Raw genomic sequence first — 12,514 nt, 5'->3', positions numbered from 1 at the left:
TCAGCTAGACGATTGTTTCTTGTGAAAGTTTGGCGAGGGGGGAGCATAGACTGAAGCTCAGTCAAACACTTTCCATGAAAATAACGATACATCAGAGACAAGCTCGCAACATCTCTTCTGTGAGATAGAGGTTGCAGGGAAGAGAAAAGGACATCTCCTACGAGGCTACGAAGTCTATTTTGAACTCTATCAAGGCAGGACAAGTCCTTTCTAGCAGCTCCTCCCCAGATGTGGCAACAGTATTCCATCATTGGACGTACCTGGCTCTTATATAGATAGAGAATTGCATCAGCAGTGAGATATCTACTGGCATTTTGTCCATAATAAATAATTTGTAGTTCTTGCTTGATAACATGAAACATACCTGTGAGAAAAGCATTTTGCGTTCGAACACGGTTTCATCAAATGGCAACGTTGAAAGATTCTCTGGAAAGGCAAAAAAAAAAAAATTCCTTTAATAATTTGATTGAATTTATTCTCACATTTGCTTTAAGAATCTCTTCAAATACTAAAACAAAAAAAAAATATCTTTCTAGTATTTTTTTTTTATGATTCTACTTATTTCCAGTCTTGTAGGGTTCATGATTTAGTATCAAATCTAGGTTTATGATCCTTAAGCAAAATGTATGCTTCTTTTTTATGCAGTTTTCGTAGTCTATTGTGAATATTAGGATTATGAGTAATGCATTTACTATCTAGATTAATGTCATTAACTAGATTCAATGTTAACTTTTTTCTTTTTTTTTTTTTACATGGTGGTCACCACTTATCAAGGCCTGGAAGCCACTTAGGGATAAGGGTTATTGCAAGTACAGTACGTTAGTGTGGAGATTTAATGAAGTGTTTACTTGAGAGGGCGGTTCATTAGGAATTTGTTAACGTTGGACCTGAAGACATCCAAGTTGTAGTCAGGTGGGAAGCAGGCAGACGGAACAGAGTTCCACAGGCGTGCAGTTCTAAGAAAAACGCTTTGTTCATGGAATCCAAGTCTTGATTTAGACACAGATAAAGAGTGGGGGAAATTTTTCACAGTGGATTCAGCTAGACGGGTGTTTTTCGTGAAAGATTGAGTTCAGACGAGCACCTGCCATGGAAATAACGATAAAACAAGGATAGGATGTGCCGATGATATTAGAAGGCTTACTTCTTTCTCAAGGGAAAAGATACAGATGACCATCACAGGAATTACGTTGGATTTAAGAATCAACACACAGCCCCATATGTGGATTTATTAAGCAACATTAAAACGGACCTAGTGGAACTTACTAAAAACATACTTTCACACGAAAAAAAATTCCTTTCAAAACACCTTGATGATACAGTAAAAAATATTACAAATCTTAACAATTATATAAATGCAACTTTGTGTGTGTGAGTTCGTTCTTTATAGACTCCGAAACGGCTGAACAGATTTTCTTTAAAATTTACAGAACTTTAGTGTATAAGTCTGGGAGTGATCTTAGTTAAGTTTTGTCTCAGAATATTCCCCAATAATTACCGATAACTGATAATCGAAACTGTTATTTTAATTTATCTATCATCGGTAAAGCCATTTTTTCCATGTCTTCGCTTAGCAACAAAGATAGAACAACGGGTCATGAAAATTCTACTGTGGGTAAGTTGATAGCATGTTTTTTTCTTTTTTTTTTACATGACGTAGTCTGTAGGTTCAAACTCCGCTTGTAAATTTCTTAAATTTTTTTTCATTAACTGCAAAAAATTTTATAAGACTTGGAAATTTAGGGTTTTTTTTTTTTTGCATGACATGGTCTTTCGGTTCAAACCTCTGCACGTAAATTTCTTAATTTTTTATTTTCGTTAATTGTAAAGAAGTTTATATAAAATAATTTTATATAAAAAAAAAAAACATTAGATTCTCTAGCATACAATGTAGAATAACATATATTTTCGACTAAGTTACTGTATGGAGGCATGTGAAGCTTCCTCTTGCGTGATTTCACGGATTTCGATGACAATAAAAATATAGGAGTGTGAAGTATTCGTTGATCATCATTCAATCCCTGGCAACGTCGGGTCTCCCTGCTAGTATATATATATATATATATATATATATATATATATATATAATTCTTTTTATCATTTTTCTTTTACCTCCTATTCCCCTTACCTCACCCTTTTTTTAACCAAGTAAGATCTGTGACTTACTTGTAGTTTCATTAAATACTTTTATATGCAAAATCCGATCCCGCATTTTGCTAATTCCTGCCCTCTGATGAGAAGGAGAGTATTTCTTCGAAACTCTGCGGATTAAGGACTATCCACTTATCTTGTGCTTCCTTTTTTAAAATTAAATATGTTTTTAACTCTTTTTCAAGATGTCTTTTAACAGGTTTTATTAATCATTTGTTCATATATATATATATATATATATATATATATATATATATATATATTAATTATATAAAAATTGTAAGGAGTTTGCACAGATTGATTAATTTTGGAACATTTCCATGTCTCGTTAGAACTAAAAAAAAATTTCCATCTTACAATGTTTATATGATTTTATTTATTTATAAGCTCTACATATGTATTGAGCACTTTTGAAATAATATTCGATTTTAGTTCATGTTAATATACCTGAACTTTATATATATACTAGTTATAAGATTCTTTAAGCAAAATTAAAGCCGAGCCCTATTTGTGAATTGAGAATAAGAACGTGAATTAATTGTGTGCATCATTCACAAACTTCTTGTTTGTTAGAATACTCTCATTGTTATCTGAACTATGACAAGCTTACATGATTTCATAAGTAACTTAATTCACTTCCATTTTAATGTTAATTCATGATGGCCGAGTGGAAGAAAACCAGTCTGTAAAACCAAGGTTGACTTTGTTGACTGGGTTGAAGTTCCGTGACCAGCAGTAATGATCACTTCCTGCACTGATGATTGCATAAGCATGGAACACTTGAGTGACTTACCTAACTAGCACATGTGCATAATTCAACAGGTCGGTCGTGGAATGAAATGAATGAAGAAGAAAGAAACAAAAATGGCTGCCTTATCTCTTTATATGCCTGCAATGTGACCACCCGATATGCAGATGAGATGCTCCTGGTTGGAGATAAAAGAGGGTTGATTTTTCAGAGAGGATGTTCATTTTGAAGTTGCATTTTCAAGAAATAAGTTGAATCAGCAGAAGTGCGTTTGCAGTTGAGAGAAGGTGCATTACGTATACGGAAGTTGGAAGTTTAGACAACAGTGTCAAACTTAACAAAGAAATTGTTGACGTGAAGGGCAGAAGAAATAACACTCGAGTTATTTAATTATAATCTGTGAGTAAAAAAATTATTAATAGTTATTGAATATATATATAGGAGTATGTGTGTGTGTATGCTCTATATTATTGTTGTGGTGGCACCCACTCATTTACATATGTGGATAATATTACACATAAATAGCAAGACTCGGTTAGTCTGAGTGTGTGTTAACCAGAAGCCACCGAAGGCCGAGCCGAGAGCAGATATGTTCTCCAGCCAAGACTCTCTTACCTGACAACCATTATGTAAATATACTGTAAATATACTTTTCCTAATACACTTCTTATTGATCTACCTTTGTTTGTTGAGTTTTCATTGCATTGCCTTATACGTTATTTGGTTCAACCTGCAAACATAACAATTATAAAAGCAAGATGGCCGCTTGACAATGAGAAAAAAAATTCTCTTGTCCTCAAAGGAACAGGGGTCAATGTAATTTGCTTATTTAGAGTTTCATCAGGAAACGACCTATAGACTTCTGATAAGCTGCTTATTCTTGGTTGTTTATATGGGTGTGTGTGAAATGATCATAAAATGCAGAGAATTATTTGAATTTTGGAAAAAGAAAAAAAAAATGTAATCACTGAAATTTAGAAAAATCTTGTATATATTTGACGTGATTGGCCCCGGATCTATGCTGCATACTAAATTCCATTTATGATCAGTTGGATGGGACGTGTGAATATACTCAATATTTAAAAAATGGGCTCACTTAAAATGACTGCCAAAATTCTTGTGTCCTCAAATGAACAGTGTTCAATGTAAGTTGCTTATTTAGAATTTCATCATAGACTTCTGATGAGCTGTTTATTCCTGGTTGCTTATGTGTGTTCGAAATAATCAAAGAATTATTTGAATTTTAGAAAAAAAAAAAAAAAATGTCATCGCTGAAATTTAGCAAACTGACATGACTGATTCCCAATCTATACTGCATACTAAATTCCATTCATGATCATTTGAATGGGAGGTATGAATATATTAAAATTTTAAAAATGGGCTCACTTAAAAAGACTGTGCCATCTTCCGCATCCTTATATTTACAACAGAAAATTTAAGTAGAATAGCGATATCTTTCGCAAAGGACAAAAAAAAAAAAAAAAAATATGATGCACAGATGCCCAAGAGATTCTTCTGTTGATTGACCGTAATAATGCTGTACTGTTTGTAATGGCAGAATTTCCCTGAACTTGCTTCATCTACTCCTATACCATCCTGTGCTCTAATGGGACAGTAAATTTAAGTATAATGCAAAAAAGACAAACAAAAAAATAACAAAACAAAAAAATAACAAAACAAAAAAAGTATAGCTCACTTTTTGTAAGTTTACATCCTTGGGCTTTGTAGTTATTGATTTCTTTATCTTTTTCTAATATGATTTGAAAAAGTTCCTTTTGTCGTCGGAACAATTCAGAAACCATCAACAAAAGGGGAACAGTTGTATTCTCTGACACCTGGAAATAAAATTAATGTTGAATCTAATAAAACTGATTTCAGAAATACATTAAATGTTGAATCTAATAAAACTGATTTTCAGAAATACATTAAATGTTGAATTTCATAAAACTGATTTTCAGAAATACATTAAATGTTGAATTTCATAAAACTGATTTTCAGAAATACATTAAATGTTGAATTTCATAAAACTGATTTTCAGAAATACATTAAATGTTGAATCTAATAAAACTGATTTTCAGAAATACATTAAATGTTGAATCTAATAAAACTGATTTTCAGAAATACATTAAATGTTGAATTTCATAAAACTGATTTTCAGAAATACATTTAAACTTAAATCTAATAAAACTGAATTTCCAAAAAAAAAAAAAAGAAGACATTTTATATATAAAATAAAATAAAAAAATTAAATCCGACTTTAGTTTTATTTTCTTTTTATGTCGACTTGTTATTGTGGAGAAAAGTACAAAATGACACTCCAAATGTCACTTCAACCATATTTGGTATAAATAAAAGCCTGCCTTGTCCAAGTGTTAGTCGTAATTTTCCAACAGTCTATATTTTTTTAATCAAAAATTTCAAAACTTGACCCAATCCAATTTTTGTTACGATTAGTATCAGCACTACCTACACAACCCCTCCAGAAGCAATCTTATTACACCCCACCCAATGAGACAATGCCATGAATAGGCAAGGTAGGCATAGACTGCGTTTATTTGATTAGATTGCAAGAAGTATTATGAATTGATATCTTGTTTGGGGGGTGGGGGAGAAGGTCACCCTGTAATATTTAAAGTTTTATTAAAGACAAACTACTTTTTTCTTTTTGAGATTGATTTTCTAGCTTTCATAACTTCTAAATTCAAGACGTCAAATTAACATTTTTTGGAACAACGAAGGGAGATAACTGTTTGATTAAAAAAGTAAAAAAATTAATTATCTCCCTTCGCACTTGATTCTTATAAAGACCGCCTGACTTTTCACATTTGAAATTTAAAAATCTAAATAAATAACAAATTGTTTTCGATAAAATTTTTTTAAATATCATAGGGTGTCCCACCCGCCAATGTCACCCTCCTTAGAATCGGTAATGTTTTATAACTTGGCGTAACGGATAAAGTGCCAAGTTATAAAAAATACAATTATGAATACACAAACCTTCTACCAGGTCATGGCTTAGAGAACAAGGTAAAGTTATCCCTGTCATTGAATAAAGGGATCCATTTGAAATTCCGTACATTTTTCAGAGTCTAGCAGGATGCACGTAAAAAGATTGGAGGTTACTTCGGCTGAAACATAAGAATTTCATCCAAAATGAGAACAGTAGTTCAAGTAATCCAATTATCAATCCTAAAAAAATTTGAAATATAGAATAATTTATTATAGGGTGTGGAGAGAGCGGGGGGGGAGAAAGAGGGGGAGGGTGGGAAGAGGGGGAGAGACAAGGGGAAGAAAGAGAGGGGAAGAGAAAGAGAGGGAGGGGGGAGGAGTGAGAGAAAGAGAGAGAGAGAGGAGGGAGAGAGAGAGGGGGTGGGAAGAGAAGGAGGGGAAGAGAAAGAGATGGCGGGGAGAGAGAGAGAGAGAGAGAGAGAGAGAGAGAGAGAGAGGGAGGGATAGAGACATAGCAAGCAGAAAAGAGGCTTATTTTATATTTTTACTTTTTATTTTTAACTGGCTTTGCAAATTCACTTTTTCCATGATTCAAACAATTGAACCAGAGCTCAATGGATGACCAAATGGGTTCCAATTTTTTTTTTTTTTTTTTTCCCAGTTAATTTCCAAAAATAACTCCTTACCATTTCCTCATGTGCCGGTTCTCCAATCATTTGCCAACAAAATGGGAAACCTGCCAAATCCGAATTAATCCAAACATTCAGCCGAGATTTGTTTTCATCTTTCGAGATATTTAAATGGTCGGAAGAATTTTTCGTCAAATTGTTTTTTATGTGGTCTAGAATTTTATTCGTTGGCGCTTCCAAGTTTGGATTCAATTTCTAAAACAAAATGAAACAATGATAAATAATATTTACAAATAAATATTTACAGCAAGAAAAAAAAAAAAATAGGTGGAAAAACAAATGTACAAAAAATAAATATTACCAAAGGCAAGATAAATTACTCTACTATCTACCTGGATACGTTTATTTGTGTTTTAACTGATTTTAAAGCATTTTTTCTTTAATAAACAACTAGTGTCCACTCTTAAGTTAGAACAAGAAAAAAATGATTGACATTAGACAATCACACAGTATTGTTAGGTAAATGAGAAAAAATGGTTACTTGTTCTTTCCTATGCTATGTGTTGCAGAAAAATGTGATGATTTACAGATAAAACTAATTTTTAATGGCTCAGTTATAGGCATTGCGTGTATACCATTTCCATTTTTTCCTTCCTTCGTATTGTCACTTAGGGTTAGTGTTAATATATGATTAATGTTAATATAGGGTTAGTGTTAATATATGATTAATGTTAATATAGGATTAGTGTTAATATATGGTTAGTGTTAATATAGGGTTAGTGTTAATATAGGGTTAGTGTTAATATAAGGTTAATGTTAATATATGATCAGTGTTAATATATGATTAGTGTTAATATATGATCAGTGTTAATATATGATCAGTGTTAATATATGATCAGTGTTAATATATGATCAGTGTTAATATATGATCAGTGTTAATATATGATCAGTGTTAATATATGATTAGTGTTAATATATGATCAGTGTTAATATATGATTAGTGTTAATATATGATCAGTGTTAATATATGATCAGTGTTAATATATGATCAGTGTTAATATATGATTAGTGTTAATATATGATTAGTGTTAATATATGATCAGTGTTAATATATGATTAGTGTTAATATATGATCAGTGTTAATATATTATCAGTGTTAATATATGATTAGTGTTAATATATGATTAGTGTTAATATATGATCAGTGTTAATATATGATCAGTGTTAATATATGATCAGTGTTAATATATGATTAGTGTTAATATATGATCAGTGTTAATATATGATTAGTGTTAATATAGGGTACATGGTTAATGCTATACACTGTTACACATGCATTCAGGACCCAACATGTTGTATGCAGAGTAGGTCGCAAGGAACGGAAGTAATAACTCAACTCACTTTTTCCACGGGGCAACAATAAAATTTTTTTTCGGGTTCTTTCCCAAACATCATCTCCCTTTGGCCTCTGTGCTCTCAAACAGTGTTTTGAATATGCTCTTGAACGCACTCTTTCCTTTTTCCTTACCGTGACGTCAATTCACGTTCATGTTCAGTTACATGTCTTTCTTCTTTTTTTTTCTTTTCATTGAACAATTTATATCATTTATGGGATGTATCTTGTCTATAATGACATTGCAAACCTTACTACAAACTTCGTCATCTACATCAGCAGAGAGATGTGGGTGGCCAAGTAGTTAACAACTTGGACTGGGGCTTCCTTGTAATTATTGAAGGAAACAAGTTTAGTCTTGGCAGCATTGAATGTGACCATCCATTTTTGTCCCCATTCCACTACAGATCAGAGGTCATTCTCTAGTGTTTCGGCCATTTCTTTAGATATGTATTCATTTATTTTCTCCTTGTGCCTGTTATAGAGCGTGGTATCATCAGCAAATATATCTATCTCAGAGACAATTTTATCAGGGAGGTCATTTATGAATATTGGGAATTAATAAAGGTCCAAGGATAGACCCGAGATACATCCGTATTTATATCATAAGGGTTCTAAAGAGACACCATTCATTGTTGTCATCCCTGGAAGAATTGCCAAAAGTCGGTTGGCAAAAATGGCGCGTTGAATATTGTAGCCGGTGCCTAGTGTACGACCATCGAGGACAACCTGGATTCTTCTCTTATTTAAGAAGGATTTAATTATTTGTCCAGTGATACCATATGATCTGATTTTCCTGAGAAGACCATAGTGCCATACCCTGTCAAAAGCCTTAGATATATCTAGGGCTACTGCTCTACCCTCCTCTGCTTTGTCCAGTGCTTGGTATATACGTTCAGAAATTACAGTTATGATATCTGCTGTAGAATGGGCTTGCCTAAATCCATATTGTTGGTCAGTCAGAAATTTAGCAACTGTAAGGTGATGGACTAGAGCTTGGTTAATTATGGACTCAAATATTTTGGCAAAAGGCAGGAGGAGGCTAATGGGGCGATAATTTAATGGGTCAGTTCTTTCACCAGAATTTTTGTAAACTGGTTCGCAGAAGCAGTTTTCCAGTAGTCAGGAAAGTAAGATTCGTTGAGGCATTTGTTGTAAAGTTTGAAGAAAACTGGAGCAACCTCAGTGGAGCATTTTTTTTTAATAGCATAGTCGGGATGAGATCAGGTCCGCATGCTTCTGAAGTGTCTAGATTTTTTATGATATCCTGCACTTGAGAAGAGGTGATTTTCAGATCATCTAATGTGGCGTCTGTTTTTATTTATTTTTTTTTTTACACAGTGGTCACCACTTATCAAGGCCCGGAAGCCACTCAGGGATAAGGGTTATTGCAAGTACATTACGTTAGTGTGGAGATTTGATGAAGTGTTTACTTAAGGGGGCGGTTCATTAGGAATTTGTTAACGTTCGACTTGAACACATCCAAGTTGTAGTCAGGTGGGAAGCAGGCAGACGGAACAGAGTTTCCGTACTGTCCGCAAAGGAAAGTCAGGGAGCTAATTTGCTGGGTCCAAAGTGGAGATTGAGGCAAACCGACTGGCAAACATGTTAACGTTCTCGGTTGCCGTGCAAACAACCTCATGATTGTTGAATAACGCGAGAATTGTTGATTGTCCATTATTTACTACACTGTTGCAGTTTTCCAGAAATCACGGGTTCCTAATTTCTGAGCTTCGATGCGTTTTCTGGTGGTTTCGGTATATTCTCTCTTAGCTGTTGCTATTATTTTCTAACAGTTACTTCTAGCTTATATAAAATTTTGTCTGTTTGTACTGGACTTATGTTGGTTAAATCTGCGGTATGCTTGCTGCCTTTGAGCAATGGCAGCTGCACAAGTAGAAGTAAGCCATTGGGAAGAGTGGGGTTTGTTATAGTGGGAGCATGTGCTTCAATTGCCATTTTGAACCATTCAGTGGTCTCATTTGCGCACTGTTCATCGGGAAGAGAAAAGATATTTCTCCATGAGGCATCTCTGATGAAATCTGATGGCTGCCCAGTAAGGTTGTATAAAAATGTAGCAAAATATAATTAAAAAAAACCATGAAACATTTATAGATTGTTTTTAGAATTTTTTTTTTTTTTGTACAAAAAGATTGAATAAAAATGTATAAAAAATATAATTTTAGTTTGCACGCACTTTTAGAAAAGGAAGAGTCATCAACTCCTGTTCTTTGGCTAACAAGTGGCATCTGTCGGCAGTTCTTGAAACTATGCCTCATGTCACTGATATGCCGAAGTGCTAAAAAAAGGTCAAAATTCTTTAATAAAACAAAAACAAAAACAACTTCCAAATCATATCCTTACATCATTTGTAGACATCTATGCTGACGACACTACCATTTATGGTAGCACATCTAAGACAGTAAACGACCAAGTTCTCTCCAATTCTCTCTCCTCTGATCTTGAGCACGTAGTACAATGGGGTAAAGAATGGCTGGTTACTTTTAATGCATCTAAAACCAAGCTTCTCTCTTTACATCATCAACATTCTGATCCACATCTGACATCAATTGAAATGAATGGCTCTCGTCTTCAGGAGGCCTCAAGTTTTGACAAACTTCTTGGCTTGACCATTACTCCTGATCTTAAATGGAACACGTACATCAAATCTGTTGCCAAGGCTGCTGGAAAAATGGTGGGATCTTTCTATCGATCCGGTAGATATCTCACTGCTGATGCTATTCTCTATCTATATAAGAGCCAGGTACGTCCAAGGATGGAATACTGTTGCCACATCTGGGCAGGAGCTGCTAGAAAGGACTTGGCCTGCCTTGATAGAGTTCAAAATAGACTTCGTAGCCTCGTAGGAGATGTCCTTTTCTCTTCCTTACAACCTTTATCTCACAGAAGAGATGTTGCGAGTTTGTCTCTGATGTATCGTTATTTTCATGGAAAGTGTTCGAATGAGCTTCAATCTATGGTCCCCCCTCGCCAAACTTTCACAAGAAACACTCGTCTAGCTGTAAACACTATCAATAATTCCCCCACTCTTTATCTGTGCCTAAACCTAAACGTAGATTCCATGAACAAAGCTTTTTTCTTAACTGCACGTCTGTGGAATTGTCTTCCGTTTTCCTGCTTTCCGGCTGACTACAATCTGGTTGTCTTCAAGTCTAACGTAAATAAGTTCTTGATGAGCCGTTCCATATAAGTTATCAACTTTACCAAATTTTCATTACTAATGATTACTATAATGTCCAATTTCTACTGTACACTCTTTAACCCTTATCCTTGAATGGCCTCTTGGCCTTGATAATGTGGTGATGCCTATGTAAAAAAAAACAAAAAAAAACCTAAATTCATGAAAGTTGGCCTACAAACGTCGATGAAGAAAAAGAAATAACACAGCATGGCGCGTTCAACAGTGTAGCCAAAGAAAAAAAAAATGTCCACTGCTACGAATTCGGAATAAAGCTATGTCAGCGAGAAAAAGAGAAAGTAGAATCTGGGAGACAACAGCTACATGAGAACCATTTTTTTTTCTCGCAATAAAATGTCACAAATTACGGTGTTTATTAAGAAAGAGTCAACAGATCATTTTTTTTTTTAAATATGTGGTTTTGAGCAATTGTTATTGTGTTTTCAATTAAAAAAAACATCTGTCAGCCATGAAAGTGGCGAAAAGGGAGATAAGTATATCCCTTGTATTCGTAATCTTCAAGGTGTTTACATCTAGAGAAAATGCAATTTTCCCCAGTTTTCCGTAAAAATGATTTTTATCTATAAATGATTTTGGTAATCGTGAAGAAAGAGAGAGCCTGTTTCCTCCGTTTGACTATAGGTGGCGTTAATGTCTGTCTACCCAGTTACGGAAGCACAAAATGTATATAATGGCACCGTTGAAATAAAAATAAATGTTTAATTTTAAACATGTTTTTTTTTGTTTGTTTGTTTTTTGCAAACATATTTAAGTTTGTTTTTGTTTTTTTTTTCAAACATATTTACGTTTGTTTTTTTTTTGTTGTTGTTTTTGCAAACATATTTAAGTTTTATTTTTCCAAACATTTACGTTTTTTTTTTGTGTTTACGTTTTTTTGTTGTTTTTTTTTGCAGGCATAAACTAAATATTTTTGAAATATTTTTCTTTTAGAAAAGTTTGCTTATGCACTTATTGTACCGCGCTATTTTTTAAAACTTTTTATAGTAGTTTCAAGTAATATTCAGGTTTTACAATATCCCTTTTCAAATATATATATAAATACTCGCGGAAAAAGTAAAATAAGTCCAGAAAAATTAAGAAAAAAGAGGGGGGTGTCAATAAAAAAAAGATAAAAGAAAAAACGTTGACTTTTTTTTATTATAAGAACGTAAAAAAATACTCGCGGAAAAACGGTTGTACCCATAAATATGTTTAAAAGAAAAATATAGCAAAAACATTTAATTTATGCTTGCAAAAAAAAAATATATTAAAATTAAAACAAAAATAACGTAAATGTTTGAAAATAAATCAGCAACAAAACGTAAATGTTTGGAAAAATAAAACTTAAATATGTTTGCGAAAACAAAACAAAATAAAACTTAAATATGCTTGCAAAAAAAAAAAAAAAAAAAACCAACATGTTTAAAATTAAAATATAATAAAAA

At 33.2% G+C, this 12,514-nt stretch overlaps 1 protein-coding gene across 5 annotated transcripts in view; it reads right to left on the bottom strand.

Annotated features, from left to right (window-relative positions):
* LOC145246863 (non-homologous end-joining factor 1-like) overlaps positions 1–12,514 on the bottom strand; it is a 96,923-nt gene that overhangs the window by 65,218 nt on the left and 19,191 nt on the right. For all 5 annotated transcript variants that reach the window (XR_013863200.1, XR_013863199.1, XM_080108711.1 and 2 more), the window contains exons 2-4: positions 6,535–6,732; positions 4,596–4,734; positions 365–426 (exon numbers count right to left, since the gene is read on the bottom strand). Coding sequence is in view for 3 of the 5 variants with exons in the window: in XM_080108711.1 (XP_079964837.1) it covers positions 365–426; positions 4,596–4,734; positions 6,535–6,732 (399 nt within the window). In the remaining 2 variants the exon portion in view is untranslated. The remainder of the gene's footprint in view (positions 1–364; positions 427–4,595; positions 4,735–6,534; positions 6,733–12,514) is intronic.

This window comes from Euprymna scolopes, chromosome 24, assembly GCF_053919585.1.
Source record: "Euprymna scolopes isolate OS-2025 chromosome 24, ASM5391958v1, whole genome shotgun sequence".
In the NCBI taxonomy this organism is placed as follows: domain Eukaryota; kingdom Metazoa; phylum Mollusca; class Cephalopoda; order Sepiida; family Sepiolidae; genus Euprymna; species Euprymna scolopes.
The sequence above is the reverse complement of the archived record's forward strand: the minus strand, read 5'-3'. Positions and strand labels throughout refer to the sequence as shown.